This window comes from Bos indicus, chromosome 14 (genome assembly GCF_029378745.1).
Source record: "Bos indicus isolate NIAB-ARS_2022 breed Sahiwal x Tharparkar chromosome 14, NIAB-ARS_B.indTharparkar_mat_pri_1.0, whole genome shotgun sequence".
Taxonomy (NCBI): domain Eukaryota; kingdom Metazoa; phylum Chordata; class Mammalia; order Artiodactyla; family Bovidae; genus Bos; species Bos indicus.
In genome coordinates this window covers 10,594,046-10,614,231 of record NC_091773.1, presented here as the reverse complement: position 1 = coordinate 10,614,231, position 20,186 = coordinate 10,594,046, and the positions used below count along the sequence as shown (strand labels likewise).

Here is a 20,186-nt window from a genome sequence, read left to right as displayed (position 1 = left end):
TTAAAAGTAAACTTTAAGTTATGTCCGTATCCTGAGAGGCAGGCAGTCCTGGGAACTGCTTAAAAGCACAGAGTGGGGAGCAGACTGCCTGGGTTTGCATGCGGACTCCACTATCCACTCGGCGCTCTGTGACTCGAGTTTCTCAGCCATTCAGTAAGGATGATTATGGCTGCTACCTAGTGGGGTCCATGTGAGGAGCGAAGTGGGCTCTAGATGAGGCACAACACTCTCACCACATCTGAACAGTACTGCTCACCATATCCTTCGTTTGCTCTTTCTGCTCCCTGATCCCCTGTAAATGGGGCCAGGAGCACAGTTTAAAGCGAAGGACTAATCCATCAGGGAAAGCTGAGACATGGCTCCATGTGAGTCTCCAGGTTCTCTTCTCCTCTGCACAGAGGAGACAGAGCAGCCTCTCTCCGCCCTGGTCTCTGCACTGCTGTTATTGTAGCGCTGAACCCTCGGGAGACATGGGATAGGAGGGGGAAATAACGCCGCTTTGCTGTGTTAAGCGGTGCACATGTGGGAGCTAAGTTTATTACCGCAGCACATCCTTGCCTACCCTAGCTGATACCATGCAAAGTGACTAAAAAACGGTGCCTGGCATGTAGTGCCCACACTATAAAACCCTGGTTGTCACTACTATTTGTACAGACAAAAAGTTAACCATAAAAAAAATGAAAACTTTGCCTGCCTGAAAGCTTGGAGGATAAGATCAGATTCATCTTTATTTAAAAGAGATGATCAGAAGCAAAATGTCAGGGACATCGTAAAGCATGGGGCACAAGCAGAGACTCCCTGCTCCACGCTCAGCCCTCTGCTCTGGCAAATGAACCCCCTCTCAACAAATGCCAATTCCACCCACCTCCATCCTTCTTCTTTTCCCCCTTTTCCTTCCTTCTCTCATAGACCCCCAGCTCTAAAAACGTGTCTTTTGCGGCATCAGAATGCTGTTCTGTGAATCTCTTTCAAGTTAACACTTGACAGCCACATAACCACAAACACACACATTCTAAATGAAAAGTGTTATTCACTGCACGTAGCATTCACAAGATGGAAACCAACACTGTTTCAAATGCATTCTTTGAAATTCTTATCTAAAACATTTTTAATGTAAATCTTGAAAAAAAAAAAGAAAAACATGTTAAATTGGGCCAGAGGATATCAGGATCTCTATATATTGGATATATTTAAGACAAGGTACACCTGTACTGAATGTATAATTCAAATCCTATACACAGAATGGGAGAAGGCAATGGCACCCCACTCCAGTACTCTTGCCTGGAAAATCCCATGAACGGAGGAGCCTGGTAGGCTGCAGTCCATGGGGTCGCTAAGAGTCAGACACGACTGAGCGACTTCACTTTTCACTTTCCTGCATTGGAGAAGGAAATGGCAACCCACTCCAGTGTTCTTGCCTGGAGAATCCCAGGGACGGGGGAGCCTGGTGGGCTGCCGTCTACGGGGTCGCACAGAGTTGGACACGATTGAAGTGACTTAGCAGCAGCAGCATACACAGAATGATGGTTTAGTTATACAGCGAAGTACTATGGAGCCTGTGGAAGTGGATTCTGCCATTTTATTTGTCTGGTCATGGAGAGCTAACAAGCTTTAAAAGAAAGTATGCAAAATGTATGCGTAACACAAGGTTTAAAAAGCCGAAACTTACTCGGTTGGCCAGAAAGTTCATTTGAGTTTTTCCCTAACACCTTATCTGAACAAACTTTCTGGCCAACCCAATATCTGGCACAAAACCTGACCGGACCTGAATGCACGTGGTAGTTAGTCTGGACTTGAATGGAGGTGGGAATTCTCATTTATCCTACTTCATGTAACTGTTCCCCTGAGGAGTCACCAGGGGGCGTTACACAACACCGCATATAGCAAATGCACCCTGCCAACTCTCCTGGAATCTGTAGAAGTCTGAATCTGGAAAAACATCTAGCCCCAAGAGTTCTGGATAAGAGCCCATGGAGCTGTATCTCTCTCTCTCACACACACACACAAATGTGTGTATAAATTATCAGTATCTCTGTGTATAAATCTGTGAAACACTTTCAAAGGACAGACTATAATATTAGTATTCCCAGAAGTTAGAATTATGTAATGATTTTATCTTCTTATTTAGAATTTCCTGTACTTCCCTCATTTTTATAGTAAGCACATACACTTTTATAATAGAAAGCAAAAAGAAAACCTCTCCCCTTCCACCCACCCTCCCCCAAATGTCCTGTCATGTCATGAAATGTCCTACAATACTAGTCGGTGGTGAGGCATGTCAGGACGTGAGGGGAAGTCTGGCAGATCAAAAGCTTAAGTCTTCCAATTATGGATTACCATTTTGCAAAATGATTTTTGCAAATGATTTTTTTTTTTGGCCACACCACATAGCATGTGGGATCTTAGTTCCACAACCAGGGATCAAACCTGTGGCACTTGCAGTGGAAGGGGGGAGTTCAAACCACTGAACCGCAAGGCAATTCCCCAAATGATGAGGTTTCAAAAATGTATTATCCTGGGACTTCCCTGGCAGTCCAGTGGTTAAGACTCCGTGCTTTCAACGCAGGGGGCATGGGTTGGATCCCTGGTCGGGAACTAAGATTCCGTACGCTGTGTGGCATGGCCGAAAACAAAATAAAATAAAAATTTTAAAACATATAATTCAGAGCACCCAGAGGCTACCAATTACACTGAGGATACCCAGGCTTTCAGTGCTTTTCCACATTTTAAAAAACTTGAGAAATAATCCATTTGCTTTGAGTCTAGATGCAATCTGCACATTTCCAACTATTCTCGTTTGAAGGAGAATAAAAGGAAAATTAAAAATTAAAAAAAATCCTTAACCCAAACCACAATGCCCTGCAGTCAGAGCTTGCAAACAGGAAATGCTATGCAGCTGGAGAAACCTCTGCTTTGCTTCAGTAGCTCTGAAGCAATAGCTGCCCTCTAACTGATAAAAGAGGCTTGGGCTCTTATGCAAGCTCCAGAATTGTCCAGGAGGCACAGACAGTCCTGGCTGGACTGGAATCCTCCTGGGCAACTCCGACAATTTCAAAAGAGCTTCTCCATTTATTTCTATAACTGCTGCTACATCGGGGCTCTTGGGATACGGTTTAAATGGTTTGCCTCTGCCCACTGAGAATCTATTTCAATCCACCAATTACTCCTTTCCTGTCCCATTTTTGTGGTTTGGTAATTAAATGGATGCAGGGCTCTGTTGACTCCTTCGCTTCTTTGTCAGGATCACAGGATGATGGCCTGACGCTGGGTATAAGCACGTTCAGCACGGTTTAGCAAGTGATGACTTTACAGAAAAAAAGAAAAAGGCACACAAAAAGTCTGAACCTAATTCTGGCACTGTATATTTAATCAAATGAAAAATAAAACCGAGGAACAGCTAAAAGCTCAAGAGCACCCAGTTTTTCTTCTTCTTTTTTTCCTTACAAGGAAGCGTTAGTTATTAATACATTAGCTCAAGGGCATTTGAAGTAGAAGGAATCGAATATGTAAAGACACAGAAGCAAAGAACAGCCAAAGTTCCAGTAACAGCAAAATAATTTGCTGTATCCGGAGCTGACTTAGATTAGGAAAGTTTTGGTTTTTTTCCCTTTTTTGTCACTTCCTCTACATTTTCTTCTTTAAAAAAAGTTATTTTTAACTTGAGGATGCTTGCTTTACAATGTTGTGTTGGCTTCTGCCATACATCAACATGAATCAACCATAAGTACGCCTTTCTGGAAGGCACCGGAAGGATGAGTTCAGAGAGACTGAACTCTTTGAATATTTCCAATAATTTCTAAAAACTGGTACTATCTACAGAGCAGGCTATGAACCAAACCTACAAAAGACACTTGGCAGGAAAGCTCACGCACTTAAAACCTCACCGCAAAGGTATTAAAAACGTCAACAAAACAGATTATGTCCATGGTTCTCTGGCCTCTGACCACCAGGAGGCAGCACTCCCGAGACACAGTCAACAGTGATGAAGGGATTCACTTCCGGGAGGACGTAGCTAATCCCTTCACCTTGTGAGAGCAGGGACCATCTAGAGGTCTTTGACTAGAGGAAAAGCTCGGAAGACACAGAAACTGGTTTAGACAATTTATAAGAGTCAGAAGGAAGTAGGAAGTGGTCTATAGGAACAGCAGAGAGGCTAGAGTTTGGTTTTTGGTCTGTGCATTTGTTTTATTCTGAAATTAAAGTTATACAATGAGAACTTTAATTATGTTTAAAATATGTTATCGAAGATTCTCTCCAAGAATAGCTGTATTATTAAAGACTTTCCCCAACTTTCTCTCCCTGACTAACATCTGTTCATGTACATTTTAATTAATCTTACTAAATTGAAGAAAAATTATAGACTCAAAAGAAGTTGCAAAAAGGCCATTTTCCTTTAAGAAAGTCCATGATGAAACAGTAGAAATGCTTGATTTTTTATTACACACCAACAAACTTTGAGTATATCTTTTTAACATTCTGTTTGATGAAACAGGAAGCATAGGATGTAAAGCACTGCCAAGGTGCACCAAAATACGATGGCGATCTTGAGAAATGCAGTTTTTCACGTTGCTAGTTGAACTAGCTGGTTTTGTCAGGTTTCCAGTGGAATACCACTTTTTTCCCATAAAAGAGTGACCGATGATGAGGTACTGAAACCTGGGTATTTGGCAAACATTTTTTAAAATGAATTACCCATCACTACCAGGTAAATAAGCGGCAGCATTTGTTGCTAATGCTAAAACTGGAACTTGCAGAGAAAAGTTAGAATTTTGGAAAAACTCTGCCACCACGGACTTGACAGTTTCCAGATCCTTAAAGTTATATGGTTTCAAATTCATACTGCTACTAACCTTCTTAAGGAATCATAATCTTGTTTTGCTGCTGCTGCTGCTGCTGCTGCTAAGTCACTTCAGTGGTGTCCGACTCTGGGTGACCCCATAGACGGCAGCTCACCAGGCTCCCCCGTCCCTGGGATTCTCCAGGCAAGAACATTGGAGTGGGTTGCCATGTCCTTCTCCAATGCATGAAAGCGAAAAGTGAAGTCGCTCAGTCGTGTCTGACTCTTAGCGACTCCGTGGACTGCAGCCCACCAGGCTCCTCCGTGCATGGGATTTTCCAGGCAAGAGTGCTGGGGGTACCATTGCCTTCTCCTTGTTTTGACATAGTATCAAGGAAAAATATTGGTAATTACTTTCAAAGGGTCTTAAAATACTTTTCTCTGTAATTTTGTCTACTCCAACTAAAAAACATATCACAACAAAAGGAATTTATACATTTTTAAAAAATGCCTCAGTTTTAAATTCTAAGATAGTAAACAGGGATAGGAATATTCCACATAAACACAAACTCTTGGGTGGCCTCAATCATTTTTAACATTAGGACTCTAACACCCAAAAGTTTTAGAACTGCTAGCTAAGACTCTTCCAATATAATACATATATAATCCACTAATAAGGGAAGGCCTTCCCTGGTGGCTCAGATGATAAAGAATCGCCTGCAATGCGGGAGACCTGGGTTCAATCCCTGGGTTGGGAAGATCCCCTGGAGAAGGAAAAGGCTACTCACTCCAGTATTTTTGCCTGGAGAATCCCATGGACAGAGGAGCCTGGGGGGCTACTGTCCATGGGGTCGCACAGAGTTGGACACGACTGAGCGACTAAGCACAAGCACAATGAGGGAAACCAGAGGGAGAAGGCAGAGAAGAAAGTATCGACACTTGGCAAGCTGAAGAGAAACAGGAGCTGGATGGCTGCTGGCACAGGGCCCCGCCATGGCGTCAGATGGGCCGTTCGCATGCAGTCTACTGTGCTCGTGCTCAGTCAGTCGCGTCCTAGTCTCTGCAACCCCACGGGCTGCAGCCCACCGGGCTCCTCTGTCCGGGGGGTTCTCCAGGCAAGAACACTGCCGTTTCCTCCTCCAGGCCCGCAGTCTATAGAGGCAGCGCTACAACTGTGATAAGTCACGGAGGCAGCACTGTTGGATCATGGGCACGGGATCCTCAGTCAGGGAACTTAAGCTTAAACCCTAATTCCACTACTTTCCTGGCATATTATTTTCTGAAGATTTGATGCACTTATCTGTAAAGTGGGATATGAGCACTCACACTTGCCATTACACTGGGAGCTCCCATGAAGATCAAGTGGTGGTGTAGTCAGTCATGTCTGACTCTTGCAACCCTAAGGACCATAGCCCGCCAGGCTCCTCTGTCCATGGGATTCTCCAGGCAAGAATACTGGAGTGGGTAGCCATTTCCTTCTCCAGGGGGTCTACCCAGCCTGGGAATAGAACCCGGGTCTCCTGCATTGCAGGCAGATTCTTTACCAACTGAGCTACAAGGGAAGCTCAAGAGAGAAGATGTAAACAATAATAATAAAAGCTTGTATGTGTTAAGTGAATTCCATCTGTCAGGTACTGTGCTTGGTAATTTGCCTCCAGGATCTTAATGAAGTCTCATTTCTATCAATAAACAATTAGATACCATCATTTCTTTTTACAGATAAGGAAACTAGCATTAGAGAAAAGTTAAATGATTTGCCTTAGGCTAGAAAACTGGGCTCTGGGACTCCAGGTCTGATTGTGACCAAAACCTACGTTCTTCCCACTGCTTAACTGCACAGCCTCTCCCATCCTATAATCAGAGGTAAGAGATCTTCTTATAAAAACCCTTTTCAAGAATTCCTTGGCAGTCCAGGGGTTGGGACTCATTGGTGCTTTCACTGCTGTTTGATCTCTGGTTGGCAAACTGAGATCCTGAAAGCCATGTGGTACAGTGAAACACAAAACAAACAAACAAAAAAAGCTCTTACCTGGAGGGCAAGAGCCATAAGAAAAGCAAGTTACTTAAACCTGGCTTGGGGCGTGATCCGTATGCGGTCACAGGACCATCAGCTGCAACTGCCATCTACTCTGCAGTCCTCAGACTTCTGCTAGTCTGGCTAATAAAAGCCAGCCTCAGCTCATGTGATGCTGACACCAACATCTGTGCAGCTCCTGAGATTTTCACAATAACATTTCACTTGATCACCCTACCTCCACAATCGCTGCAAGTATGGAGAAACAAAAATTTAAATGGTGACTCAAGAGAGTCACCAGCCCTTAGTGAGCTGATGTTTTTCAGAACCAACCCTACACAGAAACTCCCAAACACAATATGCTTGTCATACATGCTGCTTAAAAGGCATTAGCACAACTAATGGAAATTCTGTCTAGATCTAGTGTTTGTTAAAAGCAGAATGCTAGACCTGGCCCTAAAATCTACCCTTTTTCCCCCCATAAAAGTAACTATTTAAATATAAATTATGGAAATACTCATTAAAAGCAATCTCTTAATTAGAAAATAACATTTCCCAGGGCTGACCATAGACCTCAGCACAACAGACATTTGGGTATTTGCTGGCTGAAATGAGGATAAATTTAGGAAGTCTAAAAAATGCCAAAGTATTTTCTTTCATCTCACTTTCTACTTTTATTGCTTAAGTTTTCCCGCCTTCACTAACTAGCCTAAGTGAGTAGGATTTTCAGCAATCTCCTGAGAAAAACTGGTTCCAGGGTGCTCCCTCCAAACTCATGAGGGGACTGAAGGTGCTGCAACCAACCCCTCCCTCCCCGAGGGGCTTGGCTTCCCCTGCTCCCCCTGCTCTGGGGCGTGGCCCCATCCATCTTCCCTTTCCTTTAAGACAGAAAAAGGAAAGCAGAAGCTGCTGGCTCTTGTCAGGCTGTACAAACTCCCGGGACTGACTTTATTCAACCAGAACAGTGTTTCCCTAGTAACCGGCTATGGCACACACTGATCCTTCTATCTGCTCCCTCAGTGGAAATGCCACCACCTTCTCCATCTTTTTTTTATTTGGCAGCATGGCAAGGCGTGAAGGATCTCAGTTCCCCAACCAGGCATTGAACCAGGCCATGGCACAGAAAGCCCAGAATCTTAATCACTAAGCTACCAGGGGGGCTTCCCTTGTGGCTCAGCTGGTAAAGAATCTGCCTGCAATGTGGGAGACCTGGGTTCAATCCCAGGGTTGGAAAGATCCCCTGGAGAAGGGAAAGGCTACCCACTCCAGTATTCTGGCCTGAAGAATTCCATGGACTATATAGTCCATGGGGTCACAAAGAGTCAGACACGACTGAGCAACTTTCACTTTTCCTTCAAGCTACCAAGGAGCTAGCTCCCTGCCGCCACCACCTTTTTTGGGGAAATGACTTTGTTTTGTTTTAAACGAACTGAATGAAACCTTCCAGAAATTTCTTTTGATTTGTTTCTTAGACTTCTGGAAGGAGGAGGCCTGCAGCGTGGGGTATGTTTAGGGAAAGATGATGCCCAGAGCAGGAGGTGCCAGGTGGTGGGGAAAGGCTGGGAAGGATGATGAATGCAGGGCCAGCGTGCAGGGTTCATGTCTGCTACAGGCACTGACATAATGCGCCTCAGTTTCCTCACTGGATTCAAGGTATAACCACCACCACTATGTCGTACACTGTTATGTGCGAAATCCACATGAAGCACACTGCTAGGCGCCTCAGAGTGCTCAAAAAGTATCAGTGGCGGGACTTCTCCCATGGTGTAGTTGTTCAGAAACTGCCTGCCAATGCAGGGGTCATGGGTTTGATCCCTGGTTTGGGAAGATCCCACTCGCTGCAGGGCAGCTAAGCCTGCATGCCACAGCTACTGAGCCAGCAAGTCGCGATTACTGAAGCCCATAAGCAGCAATGAAGACCAACTGCGGCCAATACAGAAAATGCACAGATCTTAAACATACATACATATATATACATGTATATCAGTTGTCTCTGCACAGAGGTAAGCAAACGAAGACAATGACTGAATGGCAACTGATGGCATTAAATCCGCACAGGAATCTCTTCGCTGAAGGAACCTACAGGACAGGGAAGTGTGGAGATGAACCGGCCCAGGAAACGTGGACGTGAGGCTACTGACTTAAACTAAACATATTTCGTCTCCTGGAAACGAAAGGTTAGCAAGATATTCCTGGGGAAACGCCCATCTCAGGGAAAACAGAACTTCCTCCCGAGCCTGGAGCCTTTTACCAGCTATGACCAAAGGGAAATGTCAGAGTCTCGTTTCACTTCCTTTCTTCCCACCACAGCACCTCTGGGCACCACCACCTACAAAATGGCAGGCAAGGAAGAAGAAATGGGAGGCCCTATTTGAATGAGAGATTTAAATGATATATAAGAATTACAGAAATATCATGGGTTTGTCAAATAAACTCTGAAGTTTAGGAACACAAAGGCCTTATAGTCAAAATTATCCTTTCTCCAGTTTCTGAAGACGTATTTCTAGTTTCAACCTTTATTTTCTTTATGATTAGTTGTCACTGTGTAAGACTAATTCAGTGGCATGAAACTATCAATTAAAATTAAGTTGTCAGGATGACAGACACATACATATATTCATCTAGTGGGACAGGAAAAAGAAGAATTTGATTGGTCAAATTATCCAGTTAATTTACTATAGAAAGGTTGTCTTTATTTTACAGTAAAGTGTAATCATCTGTAAGGTAGCCATTTGTACCAAGTTGATTTGTGACAACAGTCTCATGTAAGACCACAGAGGTCTGTTTGATATGAGTAACTCAGGATCAAGGCATTTTAAGCTTGAGTTCTGGGTCTTTAAAGGAGGCAAAGATGCAATGCTGAGAGCCTGGGAAGATGAAGAGGAGGAAACAGCTCCTCTGTTTCAGGAAGGAGCCAACAAAATTATGATATAGTTTTCCTTTGGCATCTTTCAACCTCCCACTGTCCCACCTCCTGGGACTTAGGAATAGAGGCTTGATTACATTAACTCATACACAGCTGAGGTGGTCATGCTAGACAGAATGAACCTTTCTCGGTATGAACGCAGTGTGAGCGTGAAGGAGGGTGGTGTGCACAGTTTGGGGCCAGCCAGACAGCACTGCCTGGGGGCCTCCCACCCTCACGCTCTGGGCTTCCCTGACGGCTCAGTAAAGAGTCTGCCTGCAACATAGGAGACACAGGTTTGATACCTGGGGTCCAGAAGATCCGATGGAAAAGGAAATGGCAACCTATTCCAGTGTTCTTGCCCGGGGAAATCCCATGGACAGAGGAGCCTGGCCAGCTATAGTCAGTCCATGGGGTTGCAAGAGTGGGACATGACTTGGTGACTAAACAACAAACCTCATACTCATGTCTGTTCCCAGGTCAGCAGCTCCAGTATCTTAGATTTTTAGGGGTTCTTCTTGTCATCATCTACTTCTGAAACCACAGATTCCCTAAACCTTAAAATCTTTTTTCTTGGGAGGATGTTAAAAGGATATGGGGAGTTGGGAGAAGTTAATTATTTGTAAATCAAGGGCTGAAATGCGTGACGGTCTTCACACAAGTGAAGGGTGACATGTATGTTTGACACAGAAATAATCACCATTCTTTCAACAAATTAAAAGGCCAAAGTCACTAACGCTTGTCTAAACAAACACAAAAGCAAACAACAGGGGAATGGGGAAGAGAGTTGAGGTTAACCAGTTTCTCTACGTTCTGTAAGTGGGGCCAGTGGTACAAATTCTAGGCGTTTCCCAAAGGCATTTTCCTTAAATGTGACTCCATATCAAGGACTAAAAAAGCTTTTTATTTTTAGTTTTCTTTTTTCGACCCCAGGATCAAGGGTTGGGGAGAGGATTATCACTTTGTTCACTTTATGATCTTACTTTGATCGGGCTGCAATTTTTAAACGTTACTTGTGAAATGGCTTACCAGATTTTTCAGCAGTGTGGACAGTTCCTTTGTAAGCGTAGAAAACTTGACAAAAGCGGTGCCAAGATCTGGGTTGTCTCGACTTAAAAAATTACTCCCAAACTTATCAAGAACTTGTGCATAGTTTTCTTCATTTTGTACATGGTCTGAAAAGAAGAAGAAAGAGGAGTCTGAGCTGTTATGTGCCACAATGACAAGTTACTCTGAACACCGGCTGATCACCAGACACTCTCAAAAAGAAAGCAAAGAAACTGGATCCATTCTTTACTGAACATATCTAGAAGGTAGCTGGCAGAGCACTGAGTGTTCTCATTCTATCAAAGGCAGTTTTCCCTCTTTTGTATCAGAGCATTGAGTTCATTTATACCCCCAATTAATCCAGAGATGCACCATAGGTTAAGGGGTCAAATTACCACCCCATTTTCAAGCAATTAAGAAACTATGATCGTCAGGAAACAAGTCAGACCTGATTTTTCTTTCTCATGCCCCAGATGCAGTCCCCTGGCCTCTACCTTTAAAAATATAACAAAAATCTGACAACATCTCACCGCTCCCATGACTATAAACCTTATCCAACACCATCCATCATCTCTTGCCTCCATCACTACAACCCTTCCTGCAAAAGCTCCTTGTTGCAGCCTCTGGTCTGTTCCCAGCATGGCACCCAGTGTGATCCTGGGGAGTTGTGCATCTGATCCCGTGAGTCTCATGGCAGACACTGTCTCTCCCCATGTTCTGAGTCCTTTCAGGCTTACAGAAAGGGGTACTGCACATCCCCATACCCTGAAGTGACCCGGCACCGACCGGGGACGTGTGAGCGCAGGTGGTGCCAGCCTCACGTGGCAGCGTTTCAGTTCCCCATGCTCAGCTCTGCACATCTTTTTCCTTGTGCTGGAGTGCAGGGAATCATGAATTTATATGGAGGTCCACAGCAGATGCATGGTATTTATAAAAAGAATAAATGAACACAAAACTATCTATCAAAACCATACCTTCAAAGGCTTAATTCAAATGACAGCTCTTTCTCTTTTAAGCCTCCCCTTCCTTGGCAATGATTTTTCCTTGCCCATAATGCTCTGTACTGCTACTGCAGTGTTTTCCACCACGTCACATCATATTCGTGTAACTACTGCTCTTTCCCTGCCCCCAGACCATGAGAGGCAGGGCTTCCCAGTGGCTCACCTCTGCATTGGCACCCAACACACACCACTCATGTGTCAGGGAGCTCAGCTTACGAAGCTAGGGCTCAGTAGAGGGGTGTTGACTCGGATTCGTCGATTACCCTTTCGGGAATTTAAGAAGCACTCACTCCTTAAGTCTCCTGGGTTGTTCAATAATTGAACACTAAATAATTTAAAAATATTTCACTCTCACACTCTCAATAACTGCCTGGGAGCAACAGTGTGTGTCAGCCTGGAATGGTGGATGCCCCAGAAAGAAGTCAAAATACGACCAAGGTAACAAGCATCACAGCATCCAGTGAAATGAAACGAGGCCCGAGCAGCCTTCTAATTGTCACCACATTAGAAATGCATGATGCTTAGGGTGGATGTCAGTATTTCAGGATGAGATATTAAAAAAGATAAAATGCAGCTCTAGTTACCTCCTGCAAAGCTGCTCTGAGAAACACAAAAGAAAGGCTACATCAGCTGCAGACAAGATGCACACGCCTGGCCTCCTTCGCAAGCTGGAGCTACCCCAGTACCGTCTGTCTGAGGCCAAGGGCCTCATTTCGCCCCCGAGAAGCCCACTCTGTCTGACGTCCTTTCCTGCTCTGGAGGTCAGCAAAAAAGGGGTTCAGATACCTGTTCAACCGCTTTCAAAGAAAGGGTCTCAGAATTAAAACCTAAGGGACAAGCTTTACATGGCAGGCTTTGTGTCTGCTTGAAATTAGAACAGATTTCAAAGGATACATCGAAATCTTTAGATTATAGGATACCCAGGTATCTACCAACCAGTTAAGACATAAACTATTTCAGGATGCTTCTTCTCTCCCTCACATGCTACCCAGTTCCAACCTCTTCCTCCCCACAGCCATTATCCTGAATTTGGACTTCAGGGAGGGTTTAGGAAGTTGTATGAGAAGCTCTCAGTTTATGAGGGATGACAGATTCACCAAAAAATAAGATGGACTTGGACAAGGCAGAGAGCGAGGTCACAGGAAGTTGGCTGAGAACGTTCTCTGACCCAGATGCTTTTCACAATATTGTATTTAACCCACACCAGAACTCTGGGAAGAATTATGCTTATCAGGTAGGTGAAATAAAAAATGTGATGAGAGGCAGAAGGTAAGACTGGATAAGTTTAGGCAAGATCATGGGTCCTGTATATTTAACCCACAAATGAATGACTTCAGTTGCTCAGTCGTGTATGATTTTTGTGATCCCATGGACTGCAGCATGCCAGGCTTCCCTGTCCATTACCAGCTCCCGGAGCTTGCTCAAACTCATGTCCATTGAGTCGGTAAGGCCATAAATGATTAACCGTATATCTATCTATCTATCTGTATCTATACACAGACACCCACAAGAGTGTTTGTGTATATATAATAACCACATTTATATGTGCATGCGTGCTAAGTTGCTTCAGTGTCCAACTCTTTGTGACTCTATGGACCACAGCCCGCCAGGCTCCTCTGTCCATGGGATTCTCTAGGCAAGAATACTGGAATAGGTTGCCTGCCCTCCTCCAGGGGATATTCCCAGGGGATTGACCCAGGGATCGAACCTGTCTCTCACGTCTTCTGCGTTGGCAGGCAGGTTCTTTACCAGCAGCGCCACCTGGTTTATGTCCCACATTTATAATCTATACACGTGTATATGAAATTTTACACATCTGAAAACAGAACAGCTAATTTAGTGAGCTAAATCTTAGAATACTACTACTAATTCTACTGAGGGTTTAAGTGATAGGAGTTAAATAAAAGGCACTCAGAACAGTGCCTGGCAGGTGGCACATGCCCCTAAATTATCAGCCACTACTACCTCTATACCCATGATTAATTACAATATCGAGATGTGTTTCATATCAAATAACATAGGAATGTATGTCTCCCATGTTTCAAGTATTTTTTTAATATACTGCATTATAAAGCCAACAGCGACAATTCACCCGAAAGATTATATAACCACACACGTCCCTTTGTACAAAATTAAGGGTTTACCAAGCAGGCTTTCAACAGGCACAGAGGGCAAGGAGGCAGGATCCTGGTGGAGGCAGAAGGGAGGGACAGATTACAGAGTAGAGTAAGCAATTTGAAAGGAATGTAAACTCAGGGGCTTAGGGAAGGAGAGGGAAATGAAGGCCTTGGGCTAGGGGAGCACCGTGTAGGCATGGGTGGGACTTGGGACGCAGAGAATTGGTTCAGGACGTCTCAGAGAGCCGGATGGTCTGTTTTGAGAACTTTACTCAAGTCCCTGACGACTTTTGGAAGCTGGTAAAGTAGGGGTGGGGTGGAGCTTCCCTGGTGGTCCAGTGGCTAAGACTCCCGGGTTCCTGATGCACGGGACTCAGGTTCAATCCCCAGTCGGGGAACTAGATCCCACATGCTACAACTCAGATCCGGCCCAGTCAAACAAATAAATATTAAAAGTAGAGGCTGGGAGAAGCAGGTGAAAACAGAGATAGAATAAAAGGAAAGAAAAAAAAAATAAGGTGAGCAAGAAATCTGATCCATCTGTTATGGAGACCCATGTTTTTCTAATATTTATAGGGGATTTCTGCCATTCAGGGTATAGTTGCAGAATATAAACAGCAAGCGCTATGTTACTTCTTTCAGTTCTGACGAAAGAGCAAAATAATCCAGTTTTAACAACTGAACCAGAAAGGGACACTTAGTTAGGATTTCAACTGCTGGCATTACTTTGGAGAGACGACGAAGATACACTAATCCCCTGATATGTTCCACACAGCTTGAAATCACCTTTGTATACTTACTCGTTGGCTCAGCAGGTAAAGAACCAGCCTGCCAATGCAGGAGACACAGGAGGCGAGGGTTTGATCCCTGGGTCGGGAAGATCCCCTGGAGGAGGAAATACCAACTCACTCCAGTACTCTTGTCTGAAAAATCCCATGGACAGAGGAGTTGTGAGCTACAGTCCATGGAATGCAAAGGGCTGGACACGACTGAGCACAGTGCACACACACATATTTAAGCACCACCGCAGTATCTAGGCAGTGATTTCTTACTCCAGTTATAACAGTGATAGCTGCCGGTTTGCTGAGCGTCCTGTACGGAGCATTGCTGAGCATGCCGGTCACTGCACTGAGCACTTTACATACATTCCTTCAATCACGCTTATTAACAAGCCTATGAGATAAGTGCTGTTATCATCCTCATTGGGAAGATACTGGAAAAAAAAAAAGGCCAAGGCCACACAATGCGTCAGATCAGATCAGATCAGTCGCTCAGTCGTGTCTGACCCTTTGTGACCCCATGGATCGCAGCACGCCAGGCCTCCTTGTCCATCACCAATTCCTGGAGCCCACTGAGACTCACATCCATCGAGTCAGTGATGCCATTCAGCCATCTCATCCTCTGTCGTCCCCTTCTCCTCTTGCCCCCAATCCCTCCCAGCATCAGAGTCTTTTCCAATGAGTCCACTCTTCGCATGAGGTGGCCAAAGTACTGGAGTTTCAGCTTTAGCATCATTACTTCCAAAGAAATCACAGGGCTGATCTCCTTCAGAATGGACTGGTTGGATCTCCCTGCAGTCCAAGGGACTCTCAAGAGTCTTCTCCAACACCACACAATGCATAAGGGAACTTAAATTAGGGCTTTTTACTCTCAGAGCTGTGAGACACACTCAGGTTCAATTTTCAAGTCTATTACTGACACTTCGTGATGCACTGACCCAGCAACTTCATTTTTTCTAAACCCCATTCCCATGCTATGCAGTGGAAGTGATGACGACGGTACCAACCTCACAGGAGCACTGCAGAGATGGAGTAAGATACTGAGTGGTATACAGCAGACTCGATACATTTCTACCACGACAAGGGCAACAACAGTCATGGGGACAAACAGCAGGCTGCCTGGCCTAGGCTGGGGGCAGGGGCTTCCAACAATATTCGGAAACTGACGTCTGCACTCATGAGTTTACACTCCTAGTGGGACAAACAGCAGGCTGCCTGGCCTAGGCTGGGGGCAGGGGCTTCCAACAATATTCGGAAACTGACGTCTGCACTCATGAGTTTACACTCCTAGTGGCTGGCAGTGACAGGTGCCTTAGGAATACATTAAATACAGTATTCTTTAAAATACCTTGTATTTCTCCAAGGAGGCCTTCCCTAGAATTTTCAGAAGCACAGCAATGATTAAACAGGCCTTTCTCGGCGGGGTGTCTGTCTGACTGTCACCCTGTTAGACTTTACCCACCTGGGAAACCCTCCCTGACTGGCCCACCAAGCCTACCTCTGATTCTGTCACTGTCATTTAATAACGACACAGAGAATATTCTAAAACCTATGGCAGTTGTTTTACAGATAAGAAAAGGGAAACTCAGTGGTGAAGCCAGGTGAGGAGCCAGCTTCGTCGGATTCCAGACCCCATCCTTTTCCACCAACTGGCTCAGGAAGGATGGTCACGGCTCTGGGGATACGAGTCACAAATAATTACGTGGAATCTATTATGTGAAAGACTGGATGATGAATACCAAGAAGAAAGGGGGAAGAAGATGGACCTCCTGGCCCATGACAATAATATAATTATTATAACAACAATAATAATTGTAACAATGAATGATAGCTAATTTTTAAAAAGGTTTATTTATTAGTTTTGGCTGTGCTGGGTCTTCATTGCTGCATGTGAGAAGTCCATCGCAGTGGCTTTCTTGTTGTGGAGCACGGGTTCAGTTGCTCCACAGCATGTAGGACCTTCCCTACATGCAATCGAATCTGTGTCCCTTGCACCGGCAGGCGGATTCTTAACTACTAGACCACCAGGGAAGTCCCCTTGTAGCTAAATTTTTTAATGACTCACTATACCAGGAACTGTGCTAGATATTTTTCCTGAGAATTTAATGCTCACAAGAACATGCTAATATTACCCCCCTTTCATATATGCAGAAGTTGGCTTAGGGAGGTTAAACAAGTCACATCAGGTGACACAGCTAGTAAGTGGTGATGACACGTGCTGACTGCAGAGCCTGAGTTATTTTTGACTGACTGGGCAGCTTACAAGATCTTAGTTCTCCAACTAGGGACCAAACCCAGGGTCATGGCAGTAAGAGCACTGAATGCAAACCACTAGACCCCAGGGAAGTCCCCCTAGCCTTGTTCTTAACTGACAGGCTTGGCTGAGTGTTGGGGAGCCCCTGATGTTGTTGTTCAGTTACTGAGTCGTGTCCGACTCTTTGCAACTGCAGGGACTACAGGGTACCAGGCTTCCCTGTACTTCACTATCTCCTGGAGTTTGCCCAAGTTCATGTCCATGGTGATGCCATCTGACCATCTCATCTCAGATTGCCTTCAATCCTTCCCAGCATCAGGGTCTTTTCCAATGAGTCGGCAGTTGGAACCCCTAGTTACTTTCTAATTTGAGCCAGATGTCAAGTGATGGAGGGACTGGAAAATCAAGGTCTTAGTGCGACCTATCTACAACCCTGGTCAGGTGACTAAGGCTCTTGGGGGCTTTAATTTCATCTAGAAAACAGGTCTAATGAAACCTACCCAGCCTACTCCTGGGGGCTGCCTACCAAGAGGTAAAAGATGTCATCATTAATGTGAAAGCTCTTTGGGGGAAAACAATGGCAACAGTAACAACAACAGAGGACATTAGACAACCACAGAGGATTATTTCTGTTTAACGAGTATCAGGTCTGGAAGGCACTCATCATAAACCCCTCCTGAAGAGCAGCCCCAACCTGGACCGCTGCAATCTAATGCTCACAGAAGCATCACACCTAGCGGAGGGACACAGTTCTGGGTGGTGCGGTGACCTGGGTGTGAACCTCCCTCTGGTCCTGCCTGGCCGTGTGTGATCCGGAAAAAGGCACCAAAGATTTCTGGGTCTTGACTTCGTATGTGAACTGTGGTGGATGATATCCAGAAAGTACATAGCAACTCTCCATAAAAATATCTTTACTTTTACTACTTCTATTCACCCTGGGATTGAGGGCTGAAGTTCTGATGTGATGGACGTTCAAAGAGAATCCAAATATTATGGCTTTTTTTTTTTTTGGAGGGCTCAAAGGTACGTAAGAGGCTCTCCTGGTGGCTCACACAGTAAAGAAGCCACCTGCAATGCAGGAGACCGGGGTTTGATCCCTGAGTCGGGAAGATCCCCTGGAGAAGGGAATGGCAACCCACTCCAGTATTCTTGCCTGGAGAATCCCATGGACAGAGGAGCCTGGCAGGCTACAGTTCGTGGGGTTGCTAAGAGTCGGACACGCCTGAGTGACTGACAACAAAGGTAAGACAACCGAGGACCCAAGCCCAGGTCTTCCACTTTACCAGCTGCAGATCTGGGGCAATCTCTGCACCATCTCTGATGACTCTGCTTAACTGCAGTAATACCTACCTAACAGAGTTATTATGTACAATGGATGAAAAGAGTCTATAATGGGCCTCTCTCTGCCTGGTTTACACTGGCTGTTTATGAAACATGGAGATCTTAGTTCCCCCAACTAGGGATCAAACCCAGGGTCATAGCAGTGAGAGCACGGAGTCCTAACTACTAGACCCCAGGGAAGTCCCCCAAGCCTGTGCCCTTAACAGGCTCTAACTGGTGAGAGCCTAATTAATAGGCTTGGCTAAGTGTTGGAGCCCCTGATGCTGCTGTTCAGTTACTGAGTCGCATCCGACTCTTTGCACGGACTGCAGCATGCCAGGCTTCCCTGTCCGTCACCATCTCCTGGAGTTTGCCCCTTCCTCCCTTCAAAGCAAGACTCACTTCCTCAGTTTGCTGTATTCTCTTTCCTGGGAGCCTAGCTTCTCTTCCAAGATCTTTATGCACGTTATCTTCCATGCCAAGAGTCCATAGCCACGTGTGCTTGTCAGTTCATCCTTATGATATTAGAAAAAATCTTCAGGAGGACAGTTTAAGTAGAGGTATTATTGTACTATAGTTATACAACCTAGCCCAAGTTCCCAGTCCACCAAACTTCATCACAGTTCCAGGCCTGGCCTGCCTCTTTCAAGATCAAATGCAACTGTGACCTCCTAAGCAAGCTTGTCATTCCTTCTCAATCTCTTGCAACACCCAGGCTCCTAGCCTTGTATAATCTGTTGTTATGCAACCAGTTCCCAGTGCTGAGACTGACATACAAGTTAGTGCTCAGTGTCTATAATGAATTCTCCTGGAACAAGTCTTCCTTCTTCCTTCAAAAGAAGACTCAGCATGGGCCATGTGCCAGGGGTGAAAAAACAATGAACTATAACTACAATAAAAAAAAAAAGCTATGTAATACATGTCATAAATTATAGTGCTGGCATAGAGGGGGAAGCAATAAATTTTTTTATACTATACTACACATACCTGGTAGCACAAATCATACTTGCACAAAATTAATTCCATTTGTTTTTAAAATTCCATTTGTTATTAAAAATAATCCGTACTATAGAGATGTACGAAGATAAAAAATTATTATTTCTTTCCTCTTCTTCAATCTTCTCCTTGAAACAAGCCAAGTTAATAATCTGTAAACTTTTTTTTACACATAAAAGTATACACACACATATAGATTTTCTCCTCTTTCTTAATTCACTTAAAAAAAAAAATGTGGTATTACTTAAGACTCCATGGCTTGCTTTTTCCCTACTGAATAAAGATTGAGAAATTCAATACAATTAAATCTAATTATTTTAATTGTGATAATCTATAATAAACCCTATCATAATTCATATCTATTATGAAAAGACTGTTTTGCCTAAGGGGTGGCAATTTTTTGTAATACTTGTCATGGATATTTTTTTTCCCATTTGTCTTTTCACTTTTCAGTGGTGCCCGTGGCCGTGAACTTTTGAAATTTCATATAGTCAAATACACTCGTTTCTAAAAAATATTTATTTATTTCGTTGCACCGGGTCTTCATTGCGGCATGTGGGATCTTTAGCTGAGACATGCTAACTTAGTTGCAGCACGTGGGATCCAGTTCCTGATCTGGGAACCCTGCGTGGGGAGCACAGTCTTAGCCTCTGGGCCACCAGGGAAGTCCCAAACATATCAGTCTTTACTCAAAGACTTTAGAGTTTCCTGCGTTGCTTCTACTCCGTAACCCTTCTAATGTTCAGCACTTTTTCTAAACATCTAAGTCTTTAATCCAGTGCAATGTTATTTGTTCATTCAGCAGGAAGAAGGGTTCTAACATTATTTAAATTATGTCCTAAACCTTCTAGTATTTAATTTAGTTTTCTTTTTAATATTTAAACAGTCATCATCAATGGATGCATTCATATGGCACATGCAAGAGTTCTAATTTTATTTCCTTTTTGTTGTATGAAAATATATTACTATTTAATAT

The 20,186-nt window shown here is 44.2% G+C and overlaps 1 protein-coding gene across 4 annotated transcripts in view; it reads right to left on the bottom strand.

The window, feature by feature from the left end:
* The window catches only part of ASAP1 (ArfGAP with SH3 domain, ankyrin repeat and PH domain 1), a 339,744-nt gene that overhangs the window by 98,989 nt on the left and 220,569 nt on the right, over window positions 1–20,186 (bottom strand). For all 4 annotated transcript variants that reach the window (XM_019973810.2, XM_019973812.2, XM_070802437.1 and 1 more), the window contains one exon: window positions 10,726–10,871. In XM_019973810.2, coding sequence (XP_019829369.2) covers window positions 10,726–10,871 — 146 coding nt within the window. The remainder of the gene's footprint in view (window positions 1–10,725; window positions 10,872–20,186) is intronic.